Source organism: Neomonachus schauinslandi, chromosome 2, assembly GCF_002201575.2.
Source record: "Neomonachus schauinslandi chromosome 2, ASM220157v2, whole genome shotgun sequence".
NCBI classification, from domain to species: domain Eukaryota; kingdom Metazoa; phylum Chordata; class Mammalia; order Carnivora; family Phocidae; genus Neomonachus; species Neomonachus schauinslandi.
The window spans coordinates 117,013,978-117,039,645 of NC_058404.1; the positions used below are offsets into that span (position 1 = coordinate 117,013,978).

The 25,668-nt window shown below is 34.5% G+C and overlaps 1 protein-coding gene across 2 annotated transcripts in view; it reads left to right on the top strand.

The window, feature by feature from the left end:
• The window catches only part of INTS12 (integrator complex subunit 12), a 33,382-nt gene extending 13,038 nt beyond the window's left edge, over window positions 1-20,344 (top strand). For both annotated transcript variants that reach the window (XM_021680365.1, XM_044912654.1), the window contains exons 2-7: window positions 2,214-2,378; window positions 6,483-6,635; window positions 8,394-8,581; window positions 10,056-10,215; window positions 15,864-16,010; window positions 19,667-20,344. In XM_021680365.1, the coding sequence (XP_021536040.1) occupies window positions 2,223-2,378; window positions 6,483-6,635; window positions 8,394-8,581; window positions 10,056-10,215; window positions 15,864-16,010; window positions 19,667-20,251 (1,389 nt within the window). In that variant the 5' untranslated portion in view covers window positions 2,214-2,222 and the 3' untranslated portion in view covers window positions 20,252-20,344. The remainder of the gene's footprint in view (window positions 1-2,213; window positions 2,379-6,482; window positions 6,636-8,393; window positions 8,582-10,055; window positions 10,216-15,863; window positions 16,011-19,666) is intronic.
• Window positions 20,345-25,668: the final 5,324 nt, after the last annotated feature.

The following is a 25,668-nucleotide window of genomic DNA, read 5'->3' on the forward strand; positions in this document are numbered from 1 at the left end:
CAAAATAGAGAGCCCAGAAATGGACCCTCAGCTCTATGGTCAACTCATCTTGACAAAGCAGGAAGAAATGTCCAATGGAAAAAAGACATTCTCTTCAACAAGTGGTGTTGGGAAAATTGGACAGCCACATGCAGAAGAATGAAACTGGACCATTTCCTTACACCACACACAAAAATAGACTCCAAATGGTTGAAAGACCTCAATGTGAGACAGGAGTCCATCAAAATCCTAAAGGAGAACACAGGCAGCAACCTCTTTGACCTCAGCCGAAGAAACATCGCCAAAGGCAAGGGAAGCAAGGGCAAAAATGAACTATTGGGACTTCATCAAGATAAAAAGCTTTTGCAAAGAAAAGGAAACAGTCAACAAAACCAAAAGACAACTGACAGAATGGGAGAAGATATTTGCAAGTGACATATCAGATAAAGGGCTAGTATCCAAAATCGATAAAGAACTTCTTAAACTCAACACCCAAAGAACAAAGAATCCAGTCAAGAAATGGGCAGAAGACATTAACAGACATTTTTCCAAAGAAGACATCCAGATGGCCAACAGACACATGAAAAAGTGCTCAATATCACTTGGCATCAGGGAAATCCAAATCAAAACCTCAATGAGATACCACCTCACACCAGTCAGAATGGCTAAAATTAACAAGTCAGGAAATGACAGATGTTGGCGGGGATGTGGAGAAAGGGGAACCCTCCTACACTGTTGGTGGGAATGCAAGCTGGTGCAGCCACTCTGGAAAACAGTATGGAGGTTCCTCAAACAGTTGAAAATAGAGCTACCATATGATCCAGCAATTGCACTACTGGGTATTTACCCCAAAGATACAAAAGTAGGGATCCGAAAGGGTACGTGCACCCCGATGTTTATAGCAGCAATGTCCACAATAGCCAAACTGTGGAAAGAGCCAAGATGTCCATCGACAGATGAATGGATAAAGAAGAAGTGGCATATATATACAATGGAATATTATGCAGCCTTCAAGAGGAATGGGATCTTGCCATTTGCAATGACGTGGATGGAACTGGAGGGTATCATGCTGAGCGAAATAAGTCAAACAGAGGAAGACATGTATCATATGACCTCACAGATATGAGGAATTCTTAATCTCAGTAAACAAACTGAGGGTTGCTGGAGTTGTGGGGGTGGGAGGGATGGGGTGGCTGGGTGATAGACACTGGGGAGGTTATGTGCTCTGGTAAGCACTGTGAATTGTGCAAGACTGTTGAATCACAGATCTGTACCTCTGAAACAAATAATGCAATATATGTTAGGGAAAAAAAAAAAAGAAGATAGCAGGAAGGGAAGAATGAAGGGGGGGAAATCGGAGGGGGAGACGAACCATGACAGATGATGGACTCTGAGAAACAAACTGAGGGTTCTAGAGGGGAGGGGGGTGGGAGATTGGGTTACCCTGGTGATGGGTATTGAGGAGGGCACGTTCTGCATGGAGCACTGGGTGTTATGCACAAACAGTGAATCATGGAACACTACATCTAAAACTAATGATGTAATGTATGGGGATTAACGTAACAATAAAAAAATTTAAAAAATAAAAATAAGTTAATGCATGAGATACCACAATCTAAATGTGATCCAATAAGATTATCATTAGTATGTTTTCTGAGGCATTAAAGGTTGGAGCTGAGGACTAAGGAGATAAAAAGAAAATATAATTGAGGTGAAAGCTGCAGCACCAAAAGCTGCAGCACCTTTATAGCTCATTCCTTGATGCTTCCTCTAAACCATTGCCCTCCTGTGACCCCTCACCCCCCAAAATCTTTTTTTTTTTTTTGGCAGTGGAAATAAGGTTTGAGAGAAGAAATTTTGGATATATTATATGTATAAGATATATAGTAAGCCTGACCTAAACAGATCAAATTCTTGTACATTGAACTGTAAGTGTATATTTTAAAACAGAGTTAGGAAGGGCCTCTGTGGCAGGGAGGAACTTAGCAGGATTTAAAATTTAACCATGGATGTGGATACATACAAAACTGATAACATTCTTGCTTCAGGGGAAAAGAATTTGGTAGGGATAACAAAGAAATTTACTTTTTTCTTTAATAACCTTTTACACATTTCAGATTTTGTATCATGGGCACAGTATTACCTATTGCAAATAAAATAACAAAATAGATAAACTTTAACATAGATAACTGTTCGTTGTCTCTAAATGAACCCCCCCCTTCTTTTTTCTTCAGGTGTTTGCAATGGCTGCTACTGTGAATTTGGAACTTGATCCCATTTTTTTGAAAGCACTAGGCTTCTTACATTCAAAGAGTAAGGATTCTGCAGAAAAGCTGAAGGCACTACTTGATGAATCTTTGGCTCGGGGCATTGATTCAAGTTACCGTCCATCTCAGAAGGTACCTATGTGAATAAAAAGCTTTGGGGGGAGTTTTGTAAGGCCTGTAGTAGAACAGTGTTAATACTTAGATCATCTCAAAACAATCTCCCTGCCATAATAATCTTTCCTTAAGGCATGAAGAAATTATATTCTTTAGTGTTCTTTTCTTCCTTCATGCTTTCAGAGAACTGTTACATTACATAGAAAAGTTAGCTGGGTGGGAGGGATATTCTGTTCTACTACTTTATGTGTAGAGAAACCCACTTATTTATGATTTAATTTCTAATTCTTTATGATCAAAACATTTTTTAAGTTCCTGGATGAAACCATGATTTGTAATTATTCTCTAATGTTTTGTGGGCCAAAAATCATGAAGTAAAAGGACAGGGATTTTGCAGTGAAGTGGATTGAATATGGGAAGGATAATTTAAGGGAAAAAAGAGGTGTGAATGAACTATGAGAACTGTGTGGCTCCAACTTTGATAATAACAAAGCAGCCAAACAACTTTATGTGAAAAGAATATATACATTTTGGAACCAAACCTGTAAATCCCAGCTTGCCTCTTGTTAGTTGTATGGTAATAGATATTATATCCTGAATATTTATTGTGTTTAGGGTACTTTTCTGCATGGTGTATGTGTATAATTAATTTTAATTGTGATAATGATCCTTTGAGATAGGTATTGTTTATTTTCATTTAAAAATAAGGAAACTGATTACAATATCATTGTATATTGTGCCTGGGTGGCTCAGTCGATTAAGCGTTTGACTTCGGTTCAGGTCATGATCTCAGGGTCCTGGGATCGAGCCCCACACGGGGCTCTCTGGGCTCAGCTGGGAGTCCGCTTGTCCCTCTGTCCCTCCCTCTGCTTGTGCTTTCTCTCTCAATAAATAAATAAAATCTTTAAAAAATAATAAAAAAATAAGGAAACTGGGGTGTGTAGTAACTTCATTTCAGCCAGCCTCTATTTCTTTAGTAGTAAAATGGGGATAATAAAAATTACCTTGCAAAATTGTGAAAATTAACCAAAGATAAAGTATGTAAGTCACCTAGTGTAGTATCTAGCTGGTACATAATAGGCTTTTCATGATTGGCAGCTCTTATTATATTCTGTAATACCTGATACATTCTTTCAAACCTTTCTAAAACTCTAGAGCCCTGAAACTCCAAGTCACCCAGTGTTTAGACCTAGGTACCAAACTGAGGGAAGACAGAACTACATCACTCACTCAGTCTAATCCACAATCTCAAACTAAAGACAGGCCCAAATCCCAGACTCAGTAGCCAAGTCCCAGACCCAGTGCTTAAGTAAACTGGTATTTTGCCCCCAGTCTTCTTTCAACACGAACTCTCATATTCTCAAGTCTTTTTGCTGTGTTTTGAATAGTAGGGCCAGTGTGTCCTTGTTTCTTCTACCATCCTCATTCTGGTAGGTTCAGTGAGTTCAAACTGACCAAATTATACAACTCTACAGAATATACTAGTAAGTTTATTCTGCTCTGAATATGGATACTATCCCAATAGGAAAAACCTATTATTACTAAAGAAGCAGTACTGTATTTTGAGATTCTAAAACAGAAGGAAGTTCATCTATTAAAATACATGAAAAATTTGTTTTGATTAAAAAGCCTCCTGCCCTTAGATTTCTAACTGTAGTTACTTCTGTTGATCAACCTAGAGAATATACTCTGTTAGGTATTTAAAAAGTATGGATTCACTTAATTGTAGCCTTTAGCTGTCCATTTCCATCTCTAAGATGGTAAGAATCACCTGGAGGCAGTGGTATGCTTGTATCTTTTTTTTTTTCTAAGATTTTATTTATTTATTTGACAGAGAGAGTGAGAGAGCACAAGCAGGGGGAACAGTAGAGGGAGAGGGAGAAGCAGGCTCCGTGCCAAGCAGGGAGCCCGATGCGGGGCTCAATCCCAGAATCCTGAGATCATGACCTAAGCCGAAGGCAGACGCTTAACCATCTGAGCCACCCAGATGCCCCAGCAGTGGTATGCTTATAAACATTAACAACTGGCTCTCCAAATGTAGTATCAACATAAAAGTTAGTTGATATTTCATTTACATCACTGAGTAAGTCAAATGTGAAATAATGAATTCAGAGGTGCCTGGGTGGCTCAGTCGGTTAAGCATTGATCAAGATTAGCTCTTGATCTCAGCTCAGGTCTTGATTTCAGGGTCGTGAGTTCAAGCCTTGTCTTGGGCTCCATGCTGGACATGGAGTCTGCTTATAGAAAAGAAAAAGAAATAATGAATTTAGAACTTAACTCATCCTTCAATGACTTGTAACTCTTTTGCTGAATTAGATAATAGTTTTCAAATGCTGCAAGATTATGTTTTTTGTTTTTTTTTTATGTTAGAGACACAATACACTTCTAAGTTTAATCTGCATTACCAACACTTCTTCTATCACTTTCCCAAGGCTACACGAGTGGTCACCAAACTTTATGTAAAGTATCAAATAGTAAATGTTTTAGGTTTTGTGGGCCACATGGTCTCTGTCACAATGATCTAATTCTGCCATGGTAGCATGAAAGCACTGCAGGTTATACATAAATGAGTGAGTATAGCTGTGTTCTAATGTAACTTTATTTATAAAAAACAGGAAATAAGGCCAAATTTGGCCTCTAGGCCTCAGTTTTCCAACACCTGGTCTAGACAGTCAGCACAATAAATCAAGTGTAGCTACCAATAAGTCTAAAGCCCCGTTCTTTATCCCTTCCCCATTTCTTCCTCCTTAGAGGTTACCACTGTTCTGAAGCTAATGTATATCATTCCTGTTTGTATTTTATACATTTATGTATAAAATTATGTATTTTATACATTTATGTATAAAATTATGTATTTTAAAATAAAATTATGTATTACCACAAAAAAGTAGATTGCACTCAGACGTTCTGGTTTATTTAGAATGGGAGGAAATGCCCTCCTTTTTTGCAGGGTGATTCCAAGGAGTTATCATATATGTAAACTTTTTATACTATTAGCAGTGGATAGCAAGTATAAATATCAGCAAAGTGGTAATATAAGACAAGTAGGAAAAGACAACCCGGAGACTGAAAATATTTGCAAATCAATTATCTGATAAAGGACTTGTATCCAGAACCTACGAATAACTTTTTAGACTCAGTAATAAAACGAACAACTCTGTTTTTTAAAAAGGGCAAAAAATTTTAAGGAACACTTTACCAAAGAAGATATATGTATAGCAGATAAGCACTTGAAAAACTGTTCAACATCATTAGACATTAGGAAAATGGAAATTGAATCCATAGTGATATACCACTATATACCTATTACAATGTCTAAAATTAAAAAAATTAGCCAAACCAGTGTTGATGAGGATGCTAAGGAGCTGGGACTCTCATATACTTCTGGTGGAAATGTAAAATGGTATACTGCTTTGGAAAATGGTTTGGTAGTTTCATACACCTACCATATGATCCAGCTGTTTTACTCCTAGACATTAATTCTAGAGAAATGAAAGTAAATGTCCACACAAAGATTTGTGCATGAATGGTCATAATAGCTTTATTTGTAATAGCCCCAAACTATAAACAAATATCCACCAATAGATAAATGAATAAACAAATGGTATATCCATTTGATAGAATATTATTCAGCAATATAAGGAATGAACTGTTGATATATTCAACAACCTGAGTCAATCTCAAAATAAATAGGCTGAGTGAAAGAAGACAGAAAAAAAGAATATATACCATATGATTTTGTTCCTATAAATTTCTAGGAAATGTAAACCAATTTATAGTTACAGAAAGCAGGTCAGTGGTTGCCTGACGATGGTGGGGGTCATAGTTTCTCTAGGGTATATACCGCTAAGAGTAATTATAGTGGGCCACAGGGAAACTTTGGGGGATGATGGATATGTTCTTTATTGATTGTAGTGATGGTTTCATGTGAAAATTACCGATTTTACACTTTATACAGTTTGTATATCAATTATTTCTCAATAAATCTTTTTTAAAGAAATGGATGTTACATTGGTCCAAACATTTCTTAATTTTCAACTAAAAATTGTTTATATTTATGATCTACTTTTTACAATTTGTTAGAACATTTAACTACAAGTATCTTTTTATTTCATCTTTTAGGATGTGGAGCCACCCAAAATTTCAAGCACAAAAACTATTTCTGTTAAGCAAGAGCCCAAAACATCATCCAATCTTCCTTCTGGCAATAGTAATGGCAAAGCCCTCACAACTGAAAAAGTAAAGAAGGAAGCTGAAAAGAGACCAGCTGATAAAGTAAGAATTAATTTAATCTGCCTTTAAAAAGAGTAAATCAGTTATGCTTATAGGCAGGAACAATGTTTCTTTTTGTGCTCACTTCTTTTACATAATAGTAGGTAAAGTACATAATAATTACTAGTAAACATATTTTGATAATTATAGATGTTGATTTTTTGAAAAGTGAGTAAAATTTAGAAACATTATTTAACCATTTACTGAAGTCATTATCAATACATATTTAAACCCTAGGGGATGTACTATTTTAAGTATAAACTTTAATCCATAACTTAAATATTCTAGATGGAACAGTTGTTGAGAAGAAAAGATAGGAGAGAATAAAGATGCAAGTGACTAAACATGAAATTTGTTACAGAATGGTGTGTACCTTAACAGAGCTACAGATAATTCTTGGATTGCCTATTTTGAATGGTTTTTGCACATAGTTAATTATTAAGATTTTAGCACTTAGTAAAAAATACATTAAAAAAATCTTTAGTAATTCTTGCCCTCAAGGTGGAGTATTTTAGTCTCATATGTTTTCATACTTTTTCTAAATATTGAAAATATTTACTATTCATCAACTATATAGTATTTTCTGTGCTTTTAAGTTTGTATAAATGGTATCATACTGTACATGTATATCTTTTGGCAAATTACTTTTTCATCTCTCAGGAAATGTACTTTTGAAATTCAGCTGTGTTGATAACATGAAGATGTGAATATTGCTTTCAGCTACCATATAATAGTTATTCAGTGAATAAATCAGTTTATCCATTCCCCTACTGATGAGCAATTAGCTTATTTCTCCTTTTTTTCTATTACAACGGAGCTTTAGTGAGCTGCTTTAAAGGTAAATTTGTGCACATGGTGATAGTTTCTATAGGACGTATATCTATAAATAGATGTAATAGGATAGGTACATCTTCAGTATTACTAGACATTGCCAAGTTACTATCCGAGGTGCATATACTAAATTTGTACTCTCGCCAATAAAGTATAAAAATTGCAAATTCTCCATGTCTTATCAGACTTTTTAATTGTTGCAAATCTGACAGGTATGTGTGTAACATTTATATCTTAAAGAGAGGAGCCAAAATTTGCTTTGAAGCAAATATGGCCAGTGTCTGGATGACTGGGAGATGGTTTGTTATTTACTTCTTTTCAATATATTTCAAATATCAGTAGTTTAAGATTTTATTTATTTGAGAGAGAAAGAAAACACAAGTTGGGGGGAGGGGCAGAGATGAGAGGGAGAAGTAGACTCCCCACTGATCAGGGAGCTCCATGTCTGCTTGATCCCAGAACCCAGGATCATGACATGAGCCAAAGGCAGACACTTAACCACCTGAGCCACCCAGGTGCACTAAATATTGTAGTTTATAATTTAAAATATTTAAGATAAAAAGTAGCCTTAAAAATAGCCTTTTTAGTGCTGTGGCTTCTCATTTCAAAGCATCTGATAGGGGAACAAGAGACCATATAAGTAAATGCATTGAACCAGAATTCTTTAATGGGTAAAAGAATACAAAGACAGATAGATACATGCTAAAATGTTCTGATTTTTTTATTTCTGCCTTGCTGGTTTCTTGTAATGTATTGATTATGAACTTATTATAAATCTTCTACAGATCTTTAGTGTTTAGAACTGTCCCTAGCTATGTCAAAATACCTGTCAAGTGGACTTGGTCATTGCAAGTATCCTTCTTATCCATCTCTCCATGATTTAAGGTTTATTCTGACATGTTACTTTCTGATTGTCTGCTATTTTTATAGATGAAATCAGACATCACAGAAGGAGTTGATATTCCAAAGAAACCTAGATTGGAGAAACCAGAGACGCGGTCCTCTCCCATTACTGTCCAAACCAGCAAGGATTTAGCTATGACTGACCTTTCCAGTTTTGAGGAGACTAGTGCTGATGATTTTGCCATGGAGATGGGATTGGCCTGTGTTGTTTGTAGGTAAGTTGTACCTTTCTCTGGAAAGATTCTTTTGTTTTTGTAAAGAGCAAACAAAAGGAAAAAAAAAATCAGACCAGTTGTTTGATGTTTATATTTTGTTTTTATAATTTGGAGGTGGGTAGGAAATAAGTAGATTATTCTCTATGAGATGCCCCTATAGCAATTTACCATCTTAAAAATTATCATATATTTTGTCTTCCTCACTGTGGCATCTATAATCTGTTACATCATAGTAACATTTTCTGCATTCCTGGGTTCTAGAGGGAAAGCTATTATTGCTTTATTCTTTAGTGAAGAAGAATTTGTTCAGATTACTTCTGTTCTTTTTAAGAAGTCTGTGTTGTTTTTTTTTCTTTGAATTGTTGATAGTACTTATAAAGTAGATTGTTATACATAATTTTCTAAACAACCTTACATCTTTTCCTACAAATAATGGAAAAAAAAAATGAATGGATTGTATAGGTTATTTTGAGCGTTGTTTTAAATCATGGATACATAATTATAAAAACATGGATAATTTTGCTTATTAGAAGATGCATTGTAAAAATCAGAAAAACTGAATTTTAAACTGCTTGATTCAAGGCGCTATATTTTTGTTAATGACTTGTACTGTCTAACACAACAGAAAAGATTACCATCTTTGTTGCTGTTTTCTTCATGAAAATGTTAGGTTCTGGTGCATTGGGACTGAGTAAATAACTGAAAGCTTTTGTGAACCTTACAGAGAATGAGTTAATGTACTTCTGAATAAGATCATTTGTTACAGCTTCATTGTTTTCACATATATTTATTTCAACCTTTATCTACCATGAAGTTTATAATTTTTAAATAAGAAATAAATGGTAAAGTAATAGTGGAGAGCGAGCTAGTAACTTGAACCCTCCATTTGGAGACTTATGATAGTCTAAGGCTGTGGTGATTGCTTTTTGAATTTATTTTTCTTGATACACAATTTGCTACATTCTCTTCAGTTGATAATACATATATTTATTGAACACTCTTATCTGCACAGTAATATGCTAAACACTCTAGATAATTAGGTCCTGTTTCTACCTTCATGCATAAGTCAATTTAAATATATAGGCAACTTACTTTAATGAACTTATGTATTAATGAAGAAGACAGGACAATGTGTAGGTAACAAATATAAAGGAATTTAATAGAAGTATAGAGAAAATGTTATGAGATTGTTGGGGCACTAACCAAAGTCTACTCCCTTCTGGGAGAAAGAAAAAAATTATAATGAGAAGTGACTAGGAAAATATAGCCAAATTCAGTTATTAGGGCACCCTACATTCATTCATTCTTGAGCATGGAATGCTTGTGCAGGCTACATGCTAGAGTTTGTTATTTTGCTGTTTGGTTATCTGGGGTGTTTCCCTCTTTTATATATCACACTTATCAAAACAACCCTAAAATGGCTTTAAATTGTTGCATTCAAATAAGTGCAGTTTTTAATGGTATATTTTCTTAGGCAAATGACGGTGGCATCCGGTAATCAATTAGTAGAATGTCAGGAGTGCCATAATCTCTACCACCAAGATTGCCATAAGCCCCAGGTGACAGACAAGGAAGTGAATGACCCTCGTCTTGTGTGGTATTGTGCTCGATGTACCAGACAAATGAAAAGAATGGTAGGAATCATTTTTTTCTCTATTTTAAACAGTCTCTGTCATTTTTTTGTTGATAGGTACTTTTCAAAATAAAATTTGAATATTTAAGTTATTGAAAAAATAAATTACGTGTACTGATTATTTAAATGTTTGTATGTATAGTGTACATGTATGATTTATGTATCTATGCCTAAAGACTAGACCATATTATATTCACTTTTCTCTGTTGAGCTTTTAGCTTATTCTACTATAGATAAACAGGATTAGAGACCCACAAAATATGAATAGTCCTTACTAGTATGTCACTGTATTTATAAACATTTAGAAATACCGTAAAACACTGTGGGAAATGGTGAGATACAAAGCCCTAGTCTTTGGTGAGTCTGGTAAGGACATACTGAAAATGTTTATTCCTGAGTGGGCTTAAACCATCAAATTCACAAACTATGTACAGAAGCATTATTTGCATATGCATGTCTGTCTTTCCATCTGTGTTTCTCATTTTTTTTTATTATGTTCAGTTAGCCACTGTATAGTACATAATTAGTTTTTGATGTAGTATTCAATGATTCATTAGTTAAGTATAACACCCAGTGCTCATCACAGCATGTGCCCTCCTCAATACCCATGACCCTGTTACCCCCTCCCCCCCAAAAAAACCCCCAGATTGTTTCTCAGGGTCCATAGTCTCTCATGGTTCATCTCCCTCTCTGATTTCTCCCCTTTTGGATTTCCCTCCATTCCCCTATGGTCTTCCGTGCTATTGCTTATGTTCCACATTTGAGTGAAACCATATGATAATTGTCTTTGTCTGCTTGACTTACTTCACTTAACATAATCCCCTCCAGTTCCATCCATGTCGATGCAAATGGGTGGATATTCATCGTTTCTGATAGCTGGATAATATTCCATTGTGTATATTTACCACATCTTCTTTATCCATTCATCTGTTGAAGGGCATCTTGGCTCCTTCCACAGTTTGGCTATTGTGGACATTGTTGCTATGAACATTAGGGTGCACGTGCCCCTTCTTTTCACTATGTCTGTATCTTTGGGGTAAATACCTAGTAGTGCAATTGCTGGGTCGTAGGGTAGCTCTATTCTTAACATCTTGAGGAACCTCCATACCGTTTTCCAGAGTGGCTGTACCAGCCTGCATTCCCACCAACAGTGTAAGAGGGTTCCCCTTTCTCCACATCCTCGCCAACATTTGTTGTTTCCTGTTTTGTTAATTTTTGCCATTCTAACTGGTGTAAGGTGGTATCTCATGGTGGTTTTGATTTGTATTTCCCTGATGGCTAGTGATGTTGATCATTTTTTTCATCCATCTGTGTTTCTCAATTCCTCAGTCTGTCCTTCTCATTGTCTTCGAGTGAACATTTATCTCATTTTCCCAATGTACTTTCTCTTTTTACAGCTTGCTAATATAACTGCCTTTAAAACATCATACTGAAATGTGTTTTCACTTGTTATATTGGATAGTTTTGTAACTTTTATTCATTTAAAAAGCAGATAAATAAACTTCATCATTTTCCTTTAATCAAGAAATTGTTACTTACTTTAGTGACTTATTCGCTTCTCCTCTCCTTCCTCCCCTGCCTTAGATTAGGGTCTCTTGATAGAAGAGTTTTCACATCTGTTAACCAAATACATTTCTACATAGACTTTTCTGGCCAAATATATTTTTTTAAAGGCAGAAGTACGTAGTTAAAAGTAAAAATTCAAGGTACCTATTTTACTTTTCAATCAGATAAATTAGAAATAGGAAATGTTTTTACTACTATGAAAATTAGTAAAATTTCAATAGTGTGTATATTTTCAGTTTGTAACAGGGAATTTCTGTGACAAGGTATAATTTTTCTGCTCAGTTTGATTTTTATTTAGTTTATCATTTAAACCAGTCTTCCAGGACCTCAACTAAATGATTATGGGTGAGCAATATAGTACATTCCAGGGCATTGACAGAAGTAGTCACTAAGAATTATAATAATAAAAATAAATAATTTGTGACTGTAATCTTTCTTTCTTTAGTTTATCTTCAAAGATTTTTTTAATTGTTATTTTATTGTAAGTCTCAATAAAGTAAGTACTGTTCTCTTCAAAATATTTTCTCCTCCATTCAAATCTATGTTTATAGTTCTAGTCCTCTTTCCAGAATGAACTTTGGCAGCTGACCAGATATCTTACAGTAACTCTAAGTTCAACATCTTTAAAATTAAAATTGTTTTCTTCTCCCCTCAGTTTTTTCCCCCGGTTGCCTGAACTAGAAAACATTATCCTTGTTGCCTCTCTTAATTCCATATCCCTTTGTTTACCAAATTTGCTAGTTCTACCTCTTATACATTTCTCACATCTGTTCATTTTGCCTTTACTACCCTGTTCCACTAATTGTTATTGCTTTAGCCCCTCAAGAATTCTCCTTGTTACTGGGGCACCTAGGTGGTTCAGTAGGTTAAACATCTGACTCTTGACCTTAGCTCAGGTCTTGATTTCAGAGTTGTGAGTTTAAGCCCCGTGTTGGGCTCCAAAAAATGACCAAAAAAAAAGAAGAAGTCTCCTTGCTTCCTTTCAATGTGCCTTACTCACTTCAGTGAAAACAATTAGAATTATTCCTCTAAAATTTTTATCTGATTTTATCTGCTTAAATATGCCCAGTGGCTCTCCATTACTTATCTAATGAGGTTATACTCATTAGGGGAATATATGGATCTTCTCTCTTTGACCCAAGTCTATCTTTGTATTCGTCTCTCCCACCACTTCACCATATACATCCATACACTCTGGCCATGCCAGACTGAGTGTATCATTTCTTGGATATTTGGTGAACTTTCTTGTTCCCATATGTCCTGCTTTTCAGCTTTTTTTTTCCATCTCTAATATCTTCTATCTGCTTTACAAATTAAATGTGTAATTCATTTATCAGTAAGACCACGTCTCATCCATTGGCATAGCACCAGAGCAGAGCACAGGACTGTGTAGAACACATCCTACTTTCTGTTGTTCTCCGTTTAAGGTGTGTAAAATGGAGGAAATGTGAATTAGTACCAGAATAGTCAATAAGTTCAATCTGTATGTCCAAGAGTCAAAGTACTGAATGGAGAGCCATGGCTAATGTTAAAACATGAGTAGAGGGGCGCCTGGGTGGCTCAGTCGTTGGGCGTCTGCCTTCGGCTCGGGTCATGATCCCAGGGTCCTGGGATCAAACCCCACATCGGGCTCCCTGCTCGGCAGCAAGCCTGCTTCTCCCTCTCCCACTCCCCCTGCCTGTGTTCCCTCTCTCGCTGTGTCTCTCTCTGTCAAATAAATAAATAAAATCTTTAAAAAAAAAAAAACATGAGTAGAATTCACCAAGAGTAGACTCAGAGGAATACCAAAAGGCAGGATCTGAAGTGAGCCTGAAGATCAGGATCCAAGAAACACAAAATTTAATGAGAGAAAGGAGTTTGGAAATAGTGCGGGTACTAAATTTAGTCATTCTAACTACAATTGTTTTCAGTACAGTTCTGATATGTGCATTGGTTATTGCTCCAAGGTATCTCAGAGATACTATTAATAGCATCTTATATCCCCATTCTCCTCACACTGATTTTTCTAACTAGGGCAGGTTCGGCAGTACACATTATTATAGGAAGACCTAGTTAAGAATGTGGTAGTGTGGCAGGCTCCAACATCATTCTTCAGTTCTATAATGTTCTCTTTACCAGGTAATGGGTTTTGCCCCAGCACTAAGTCAGAGACTCCTATGACTTATTGCAGTGGTTTTCAATCTAAAGTAATAACATACCTACTCAGGAGCGTTTAGAAATATGTGGTATTTTTGATTGCTGTCATACTGGCAATTATTGCCTTGAGTGGGAGATTTCATACATTCTGCAATGTAGTCACCCAATGAAAAATTATATACCTTTGTTGGGCAGAACCAAGTCAGTAATAATATCTAAATCCCAAAACTAGTATTACCAGCAAAGGACCAAGGGTTCTGGGTATTTCTTACTCCACTCATAAGATGGCTAGGTGATGTAGAAGAAGCAGAAGAAGATCCAAAGGCCCTTTCTTGGCTTCGTTGTAAGGAATCTTCATCTGCTGACGCCGTGTAAGTTAAGCCAGTCTTCAGATCTAACCTCTGAAATAGTAGATGTGGGTTGAAGGAAGTGTATGATTGAAAGCCGTGGTTATGGAACCATGTATTTCTGATTTACTCTGAGGGCTGCATTCTCATAACATGGTTTTGCAGTAGAGGATAAGATGGTCCTCCTTTCCTGCTGGTAAGAGATATTTTACCACAGGTAAGTGTTCTAGCATCCTTAATAATATTCTTGGTCTGAATGTTTCTTTGTAAGTGATGTTTGAAAGTAGGTATACTTTCATATGGAAAAAATGTAATACAAAAAATGGGTTGAATTGAAACTTAAGGACCAAAATTATATAGTACAGCAAACCGTAGCACAAGAGGATTGCACAAGAAAGTCCAGACAAAAAGACTGCATTGAAATTTCCAGAAATGGGAACAGATTATTAATAAATTTCCTGATAAAGTCCTGCATGGTCTTATTAGGATTGTCAAAGACAATGGACTGGCTGGGAGCATCTTTCCCCATCCAGTATGTATGGGTTCTTCCAGATTCAGTTTTCTTATCCTATATAAATGATGGTGTTGAATAAATAAAAACTATTACTGTCTGCACTCAACATGTGCCAGACACTATACTAGACATTTGTGTAATCATAATTCATCCTCATAACCCACCTTAGAAACAGGTGGTCTTATCCCCATATTGCAGATGAAGAGAATGATGATTTTAGAGATTTACATATTTTACCTGTGGTAACATAGCTAAGGAAGTAGTTGAGCTGGGTTTTAATCCTATATCTGTTTGACTCTAAAAACTGTGCTTTCAGACACTGCACTATACTGTTTATGTAGTTATGCTTATTTACCTGGAAAACACTAATAATCTGAAAAATGATTAGAGTTCAGAAGAGAATACAAAGTTATAAAATAAAGGAAAAAACTCAATTATTGGTCAAAATAAAACTGAAAATGCTTATAAAGGAACAGTGGATACAGATTCCTCTTTAATAACATAGAAAATTGTATTTGTGGACTTTCTCGAAGAGTTTAGCATGCCTACTTCTGCAGTGTGGAAAACCTCAAAAGGATACACCATTTGTCACCAATAGTTTTTATCCACGTTTGGTATTTGAAATCATATAATTGATCTGAACTACCTTTTAACTCACCCTCAGTTACTTAGGGATTTGTACCTGAACATCAAGAAGAAAACTCCTAAGTCTTTGACCAACCACAATAAATAAATGCACTCAGTACAAGTAAAGCTAACTGGTTGCAAATAATTTGTGATTTTCCTTTTTTAAAAGAAACAGTTTGGTTTGTCTTGTTAAAATGTATTTAATCAACCTAATCTGCATGATTTCTAAAGCTTAATATTATCTTTACTGTTTAGAAATGAATAAAATCTGTAAAACCATTCATAGGATGATGATAAAAATAATTTGGTCAAGAATCTATATTTTCAGTGTCACCACAATATTTTTTAAATGTTCAACTGTATTTCAGTTAGACGAGTAGTCCGTGACAGATTTTTATTGTCTTTTATTGTGCATTCATTTAAGATTTTGTATCTAATTTAATTCACTGATTTTTACAGGCTCAAAAAACTCAGAAACCACCTCAGAAACCAGCCCCCACAGTTGTGTCTGTAGCTCCAGCTGTCAAAGATCCATTGGTTAAGAAACCAGAAACTAAACTCAAACAAGAGACAGCTTTTCAAGCATTTAAGAGAACAGAGGTCAAGGTACAGTACATTCCATTTTTATCTAAGATTGGATTTTAATTTAGTTGACTCAAAAATACTTACTTGAAAAAAATATTGATGAGGAACTTTATATGCTAAATGTCCATATGTTGGGAAAAGACTGCATTACTATTCCATTAGATAGAAAGGGAACATTTATATAATTATTTAATATCTAACTCTGTTATTTCTCTTTTTGTCACAGTTAGAAAAGATTCTCTGTAAGCATTCCGGGGTGGTATTCTTTACCATTTCTATGTAGTCAGACACTTGCCTCCAATCGGGAATTTTGTTTAAATTCTAAGTAACTGCCCTCAGTAGCAGCAGTTTTGCTTCTCACATAACTTGTGCTGATTGGCCTTGTAGCATTTTTTTCTCTCTGCTTATTGGCTATTGAAGAAGTTTTCTACTTTTGTCTTTTTTCCTTCATTATCATGAACTTTCATGGTACCTACTTCTTATACAAAAGGACCAGATTATCTAGTGAAAGTGTCACCTTTCTCATTCTTAGTTTTGAATCCTTGAAATCACACTACATTATTATTAATATCTGGCATTTTGATATCATGGAATAAAATATTTTTCTAACCTAATTTTATAACAAAAACAATATTTTTACTGAGTTACACATTCCAGTTTTAAACAGAGTACTAAAGATGGTAGAAAAAATATTAGCCCCAAATTCTCAAAGGTTGATCCTAGAAAATTCTAGATATTACCCTGTCCTAGTGACTATAAGTAGCAAAGTTCAAGAACCTTGCTGTGATGATAAAGAATATGAATGTAAAGGAGTGCTTGGGTGGCCCAGTTGGCTAAGCATCCAACTCTTGATTTTGGTTCAGGTCCTGATCTCAGGGTTGTGGGAATGAGTCCTGCACTGGACTCTGTGTTCAGCAAGGAGTCTGATCTAGATTCTCGCTCTCCCCCTCCCTCCACCTCCCCTGCTCTCTCTGTCTCACTCTCTCTCAAATAAATAAATCTAAAAAAAAAAAAAAAAAAGATTGTGAATGTAAAGTACTCTGAGAAAGATACTGATAATTTTATTCGCAGATCATTTTTAAACTTAATTTGCCAGGAAAGAGTTAATATCCAAAGGATATCCATATTTGCCATATAAAAACTTAGCAAGTTGGAATAGAGGGAGAATAATTTATTGAAAGTAATTAGAGTTGCTGTATTTTATACTTAAATCTCTTTTAAGTAGATTATTATACCAACTTGTTACTACTAAAGTTTAATTTTAAGAAATCCAACATGAAATCATTTTATGGAAACTAAGTTAAGGCCTTGGCTGTCATGTTTATTCTGATTTAGAAATTTTGTTGTTCTTATGATGAAAGTGAACACATTTTTACTATGGAAAAAATTTGTTTCCTTTCACATATTAAAAAGCAAATGGCTTTCTAACAAGGATAGTGGGCAAGAAAATATTAATAGTTAAAAATTGAGAAATAGCTGAGAAATTTATTATCTATACTGAAATACTAAGAAATCACTTGGTCTCCATTGTTTGTGTTATTTTACTTTTTCCTGTCCTAATAGCATTATAAACCATCTGTCATTCTGTTGAAAAGCAATACCACTAATAGCAAGCCATTAAACTAAAATGCTATACACAGAGAACTTGCTTTCTGTTTGTACTTCTTAAGTGTTGGTCTTTTTACTTCCTTCAGATGGGTTTTCTTTTGTAAAGTTTGTTGAAAGATCATTTAGCCATATGGCAGACAGTTTTGTGTTTAATAGAAAAGGAAAAAAATTAGATCTTTTATAACTGAAAATTAAAAGTTTTACTACACTTCTGTCCTTTTTGCTTCATTTAACTTTTTCTCATTACCTGTGTGCATTCCTCTAGGAATTTATAACTTATGTGTGGTTTATCTTCTCTGAATAACCTTATGAGAGAGTTACTGGATGATGTTACTGTAAAAAAAAAAAAAAAAAAAAAAATTCTAATTTTCAGAGTATGTGAGCAAAAATCTGGACTTTTCCTCTTATGAAATAAATATCTCAGCACTCTATTCTGATTACTTTTCACATTGGTTAAAAATGTTTATATGCAGGGGCACCTGAGTGGCTCAGTTGGTTAAGTGGCCGACTCTTGATTTCAGCTCAGGTCATGATCTCAGGGTCCTGAGATCAAGCCTTCATTGGGCTCTGCACTCATCAGGGAGTCTGCTTGAGGTTTCTCCCTCTCCCTCTGCCCCTCCCCCTCTTTCTGTCTCTCTCCTCTCTCTCTCTAAAATAAATAAATAGGGGCGCCTGAGTGGCTCAGTTGGTTAAGTGTCTGCCTTCGGCTCAGGTCATGATCTCAGGGTTCTGGGATCGAGCCCCACATCAGGCTCTCTGCTCAGCGGCGAGTCTGCTTCTCCCTCTTCCTTTCCCTCTGTGATCTCTCTCACTCTTGCTCTCTCAAATAAATAAATAAAATATTTTAAAAATAAATAAATTTTAAAAAATTTTTACATGCCAACAGTATTGAAGGCTACTTTGTGTTTTTACCAACTCTCCCAGAGTTCAGGTCTGAAGTACAACTGCATGTATTTTAGACATGGTAATTACTGTATTTTTAAGTAAAATACTATTTGTAAGATTTAATCTTTTACCTCTATGTAAATTTAACACTTTTGTGAATCTTAAGAATATAAAGGTAGAAAGAGTGCTGGTGAGAAGTTAAATTTATAATTAATTTGAACAAAACATAATTTTGCCTAATGTGAAGGTGAAAAAAATTTGTTCTCATGTGAATAAAAGCAATATTTATTTGTATAATGACATTGGTATCACTGTTGCTTTTGACTGGCCAAGGAAGTTAATTAGAAAAACTAAGGTGTTATATCTTTAAGAAATTCCTCTGGGAGTGAGTTAGGCCTACTTAAAATGTCACTGTGCAGCTTATGAGGCAATTGATAAAATACTTTATACAGAAGCAGGGATCTCTTGTGTGATAGTTTAGTAGAAACCTTAAACAAATTGTGAAAATAAAGTTACGAAACCTTTTTAATATATCACCGGAGCTGTACAATTCCAAATAGTTAACATTGCACATCTGTATATATTTTGCACTGCAGGAGCTATTTGCTCAAAATTTTTTTAAAAAATGGATTGAGAATCTGACACGTTCATTCACTCAATAAATAATTATCACATGAATCTGTTTATCTCAGACATCTTCTAAATGTCCTGGGTACGAGCATTTTTGTCCATTAAGAGCGGATTCTATTTTTGAAATAATTGACAAGCCATTTGGAGCAAGGTGTAAAGAATTAGGTGCTTTATTGAACTAGGTAATACCTTTTTTGGTTGAATAACAAGTTAAAGCATTAAATCTGATTTTCTGAGAGAGCTTGTAACTGAATCTAAAAGCAATTCCCAAAAAGGAATTTCATACATTTCTTTTTTGGAATCATTAGAACAAGAATATGACATTCCAGAATTTCTGCTTTGGAAGTGATAGCATCCATTAGCTATGGATAAGTGTTATTACTTGTGTTTTTTCAGATCAGTTTCATAAGAACTTAATTTTAGTGGTATGATTTAAATTTCCCAAGTCATTACTTTTGTATAAAAAGTCCAATTCAACTTGTTATATATTTAAGATATTATATTGTTAATTACATTTGGCTCTGAAGCAATATTAATCCTATTTTTTTTTTTAGACCTCCACAGCTATTTCAGGAAATTCTTCTAGTACCAGTGTTTCCTCTTCAGTAACTAGTGGCCTAACTGGATGGGCAGCTTTTGCAGCTAAAAATTCCTCTGCTGGTCCATCAACAGCAAAATTGAGTTCAACAACTCAAAACAACAGTGGGAAACCTGCTACCTCATCAACTAACCAGAAGCCTGTGGGCTTAACTGGTCTGGCAACATCATCTAAAGGTGGAATAGGTTCCAAAATAGGTTCCAGTAACAGCACTGCACCCGCTGTACCATTGAAACCACCTCCACCTCTAACTTTGGGCAAAACTGGCCTTAGTCGCTCTGTTAGTTGTGACAATGTTAGCAAAGTGGGTCTTCCTAGTCCAAGTAGTTTAGTTCCAGGAAACACCAGCCAGCTCAGTGGGAATGGAAATAGTGGGACATCAGGGCCTAGTGGAAGTACCACTAGCAAAACCACTTCAGAATCAAGCAGCTCTCCGTCAGCATCCCTTAAAGGTCCAACTTCACAAGAATCACAGCTCAATGCCATGAAGCGATTACAGATGGTCAAGAAGAAAGCTGCCCAGAAGAAACTCAAGAAGTAATGTGGCCAAGTAGGTTTTTATATCACATTACCCTAAAATTTTATTATTAGGACATAAACTGTAATATACTATAATTTAATAAAAATCTTCACAATGGAATTTCTATTATTTCTTACCTTAAAATGCTAAATGTTTTTAAGCAAAATTTGGAGATCTTTTTTTTTTTTTTTTTAAGATTTTATTTATTTATTTGACACAGAGAGACACAGCAAGAGAGGGAACACAAGCAGGGGGAGTGGGAGAGGGAGAACAGGCTTCCTGCGGAGCAGGGAGCCCAGCGTGGGGCTTGATCCCAGGACCCTGGGATCATGACCTGAGCCGAAGGCAGACGCTTAACAACTGAGCCACCCAGGTGCCCCAAAATTTGGAAATTTTTTAAGATTTGAATCTTGTAAGTCTGTTTAACATTTTTATTTTAACAGTCTCCATAGTGTGTGAAAACAATGATTAAAATGATTAATTCTTGATAAGAACTTCTGGAATCCCAAGAGACTGGTAGCATACATGAATTTTTAAAAAAAGAAATAGTTCATCTTCTAGTAAAGCCCCAAGAATTAATCCTACTGAATAAGGTGCCTTACAAGGTGGCAGGAATGACCCAATATAAAGTTTTCTACATTCTCCCCACTATTCCTCATATTCTGTGTTAGTCCTTGGCCTCATTTCAATTGATTCTCCCTCTCCCCCCAAATATTTCATCTCCCCATTTTCAAAATGAATTTTATATAATTGATTTCTCATATTTCTGTATTATATCTTTACCTTTTTTTAAATTACTTCATATCAGTTATTTAGGGATCTATGTCTTCCAATAGATTATGAACTCCCATGATACAGTACTTTTCTCCCATTGCCTACTTTTCCTCACATTGCTAGTCTAACGAATGCACATAGAATGTACCTAATAAATGTTGAATTTTGATTTATCCTGGTTTTCCACATTCCTGAGAATTCATGAGCAAAATACCCATTCCAAGAATTTTTGTGGATGGATTAATTTCTGAGTTGTTTACATGCTGATAGCTTCTTCCTATACCATGGGAAAAAAAGGGGACGGGGGCTGCTTTATTTTTACTGCCCAAAAGTGTTATAGTTTTAATTTTAGTTAACTTCGTATAAAAGAAGCTCCTGTATCATGATTAAATCTTGAAATTGTTTCCAAGTATGTGTGTGTACATTGTTAAAACAAAATGTGAGGGGTCTGAGTCGTAGCCTCATTTGTAAATTAACAAATTAGCCTATCATTGTTTTACATATAGTTTCTGACAGAAGATATGAGGTTTTCTGGACCAGATAAACAATTTAGTACTCACAAGCAAAATGCAACAGCCATTTTGTACTTCACAGATACCTCATTTCATCCAGAAACTAGAAGTCCAAAAAATTGCTACATTCATTAGACTATGAGCAGCAAATTTATTCCTTCAACTTTGATGTGTGCTACTGAATCTTTATAAACCTCTAATCTCAAACCCTTTCCTTTAATCCCTAAATTTTTCTAACATCTTCTAAAATATATTGGTAAAAGATTTCCGTGAAGATAAAGCTTTTTAAACAAACTTGCTCTTTTTCTAAGGAAAGATACTTTTTTAAACTACTCTTAAACAATGACACTAAATTATTCATAGTAAAATAGAATTCAGGATTGAGATAATCCCATTACTTGCATGTGGGGTAAACATCTATTTACATGATTAAAATCTGCCTACAGATGTTTCTGTTTTGAGAAACAAAGATTTCTGTTGATTAAACATCATTTGGCATGAACCTCAAATCCCCTTTAGGGTCAAAAGGCCAAAAACAACCCATAAAATCATCATTATTTGTTTATAGTTCAGGGCCAGTTTGGACTAAACTGGACAAAATGATCTGATACAAACTCAGCTCAAGAACTAACAGTTCATGTGACCTCAGTACCTACAAGAAATTAAAGCAGTAACGCACAGTTTGCACATTGCCACTTGAAGTGGAAAATTTTATCCCATCCTAGAACATATGTCCTGGACAGAGTTGAGAAGAGAAGCAACTTTTAATTTCTATGGTACTTCAGAAAAGTTAGAAGACTTTTTAGGAATCTGTACATATGAAAGTATGCATCCATCTAGTAATGTATATAATTCAGTTTGGTATTTTATACAGGTACTTTTGTATTAGAGTTTATCTTCAGGTAGATCTTAGACCTTGATTTTTCCATACTTACGTGAACTACAAAGCTTTTTAACTGAACATGTGATGAAAGTAGTATTAATAGTATTTATCATTTATTTTGTTATGCATAGGTTTTTTTCCCCCCAATAGAATGTAAGTTGAATGAGGGCAGGGAATTGTTTGATTTGCACACCATTGTATTCCCACTGCAGCTCTCAATAAACATGATGCCAATGAATGAATAGACAGATAAGTAGGTGAGCCAAGGTAGGCTTTTAGGACTGTAAGCTCAAATCCTACTTTAGTAGAAATTTGGCCAGTATCACCTTTTGCATATTGTGCTTTCTGTTGGATTTTAGTGATTAAAAAACAAAACAAAACAAAAAACCCAACACTAAAAGAACACTGACTTAAAGTCAGAAGACCCGCTTTTGAATCCCAGTCTCTCCATGTATGAGCTGTGTGATCTTTGGTTTCCTCCTCTATAAAACATAGATGATAATTAATGAGATAAAAATGGAAGGCATCTGATATTCTAAGGTTAGGTTTCCGATTCTGATGCTTAACAAGGATGTGGTAGTACTGTTTATTAGTAACTGAGATTATAAATTATATTGTGATGATCATAGGTTATATAGAAAATGTATCCTTTTATAAAAACTATATTAATGCAGTAATTATAAAAATTATATAAGCAATTAGAAAAAGCCATAAATACATTTACATACCATAGTATTGTTTTCTTTTAAAGTAAGATAAACTTTACTAAGAATACACCCCCTAGATTTTTGAACAAGAACATCTCATTCCAGTATATGCTGAAGTGTGACTTGTTTTCCTAAAAAACTGAAGCAAATCTTGCCTGTATTGAGAGCATAATATGGGGAAAACAGTAGCTGCCCTACAGAGGCTCAACTGGAATTCTAGTAGTCCTGGAGTGAAGATGCATTATATTGGATGATTTTATAGATCACAGATAATTTAATGACTGAGTTTTTATATATATTATTTAGTGTGTATAGGAAGAGGGTGGTAACAGAAAAAGTTAGACTTTAAAAATAGTAACATTCTATAAATTGAAGTATTTCCCCAGAGAATGTAAAGTCTAGTGTCCTTCCAGTCAATGAAATTTAATTATTTCATCAACTGTAATGTAAATTTATATGTCTAATTAGGCTTGAATGTTGTGAGGGCTAGACGTATTAAGTATTGGAATACGTTGAGTACCTTAAGAAGCCAGTTATGACAAATAGGATTTCAATAAAGTAGTTTTCTTGCCATCTTAGAATATAAATAATTTCATCTCTATTCACATGGCTCTGAGAGGGTTTTGCAATAGACAAAAATCTAAGAAGCTTATGGGAAAAGTGAAGAGTTTTCAATTTCATGTTTCAGTAATAAAAACACTAATATTTGTAAATCATCTGAACTATTCATCACAAATAGTGACAGGCACTTATGAGCCATCTCTAAAAGTCCAAATTTTATTTTAGGCAAAATATGGACTATATCAGCACTTAGAGTATTTCATGTAATGCTGCATTTGTATGATTAACAATGTATATTATATCTCTTCTGCACAGCTCAATCTTCATAGAATTATTTTATACTAATGAATACTAAAAGAATATTTTTCTAAAATACAAAGAATGTTCAGATAGTAGCTTTGTGACTTTTTCACATGATTTAAGTACCCATGGTAATTTTATATTACTGAATTTTTTATAATTTTCAAACAGTATTATGTATAATATTAGGTTAGAGCATCTGTGTTTAAAAATAAATACTAAATAAAATGTGTACATATACTTGTTTATTTGTTTTACAAAGAAAAACAGCCACAAAAATTTCTCCTTCATTTTTGGCAAAAATACCCATTTCAGAGAATTCTATACTGTACAATAACATTTAAATTTTAAAATATAAAGAAATAATTTTTTCTTAATGTCTTAATTATAATGATGTCACCAATAATTTTATCTTTTTAAACTTCTTAAAGACTTACAAACATCCTAATTATCTTTGAATTTTATTTCCCCTGGGCCCAACAAAATAATGTCTGACCTCCAAATTATAATTACTTGATTTTAAACAACATACTAAGAAAATGAAGGTATTGCATAATGTTTAAAAAAAAAATAAAGCCTAAGTGGCATATGAAACGTAGGTGTATTTTTAAAATGGCAACAACATAGTTTTATAGTAATGTATGTTCATCACAATAGTGAGGGGCTGCAGTAGGTGGCTTCATTACAATACTTGCTCAGCTGCCAACTGCAGCTATGACTTTACTGGTGTGGTTTCTAAAAAGGTCAGACAGGAAGCATCAATCCTAGGACCACACAAGTAGACGAAGCTTCTCATATACATCTGGTCACTTATTTCAGCCAGAAAAGTAGGTATGTACTACTTATACAATTTTTCATTTTGCGGGGAGCATTAGGTCATGGTTAATTTAAATTTACATAATATATATTGTTATATATGTAACAGTATTATATACATGTATACAGTAATATACAGTATATAATATACAGTATATTACAGTAATATATAATTATAGTAATATATACTAAATATAAAATAAATTATATTTAATATATATATAATTTTCCCACTAGTTTGTTGGGCATATTCATAATTACCACAAGTTGCAAGTTTAGATTTCCTTTTGCTTTACCCTAAGCAAACTGGAATTTCATCATTGGGTACAAGGCACTCTTTAAAAGACATAAAAAATCCCTGTATATCCAAAAAAGAGAATCCTCTTTTGGTATCCAAACTCAAAACGAGAAAATGTTATGCAAAAACAACTTACCATTAGAACCTTATAAAATCATCTTTAGTTTAAGTATTTCAGGAACAACATTATAAAATGCAAATTTTTTGTCATGTAGATGTCTTACGAATTTCTAGGGTTGTACATGTCATATACATACATTAAACAGCCATCTGAAAAGCACTCTTCATTTTGTTATTTGTATTCCTCAGTAATATATGTAACAATATACATTATAGAGATGAAATCTCTCAAAATAACAATCAAATCTTACAATCTCATGTCATATTAGCAGGTTCTATGTGAGCAATGTAAGTAAGTCCACATTATTTTGGTTTTTAAAGGAAACCACTAAGTCAAATTTAATCTTTTTACTGTTCTAAAGAAGCATCTACAGGTCAATAAAATGTCTTGGCAAAATATGCCTGACATCTTAGGGGACAGTTTTGAACTATTCCCAAATTAAAGTTCAGTGTCCCAGGACATTGTG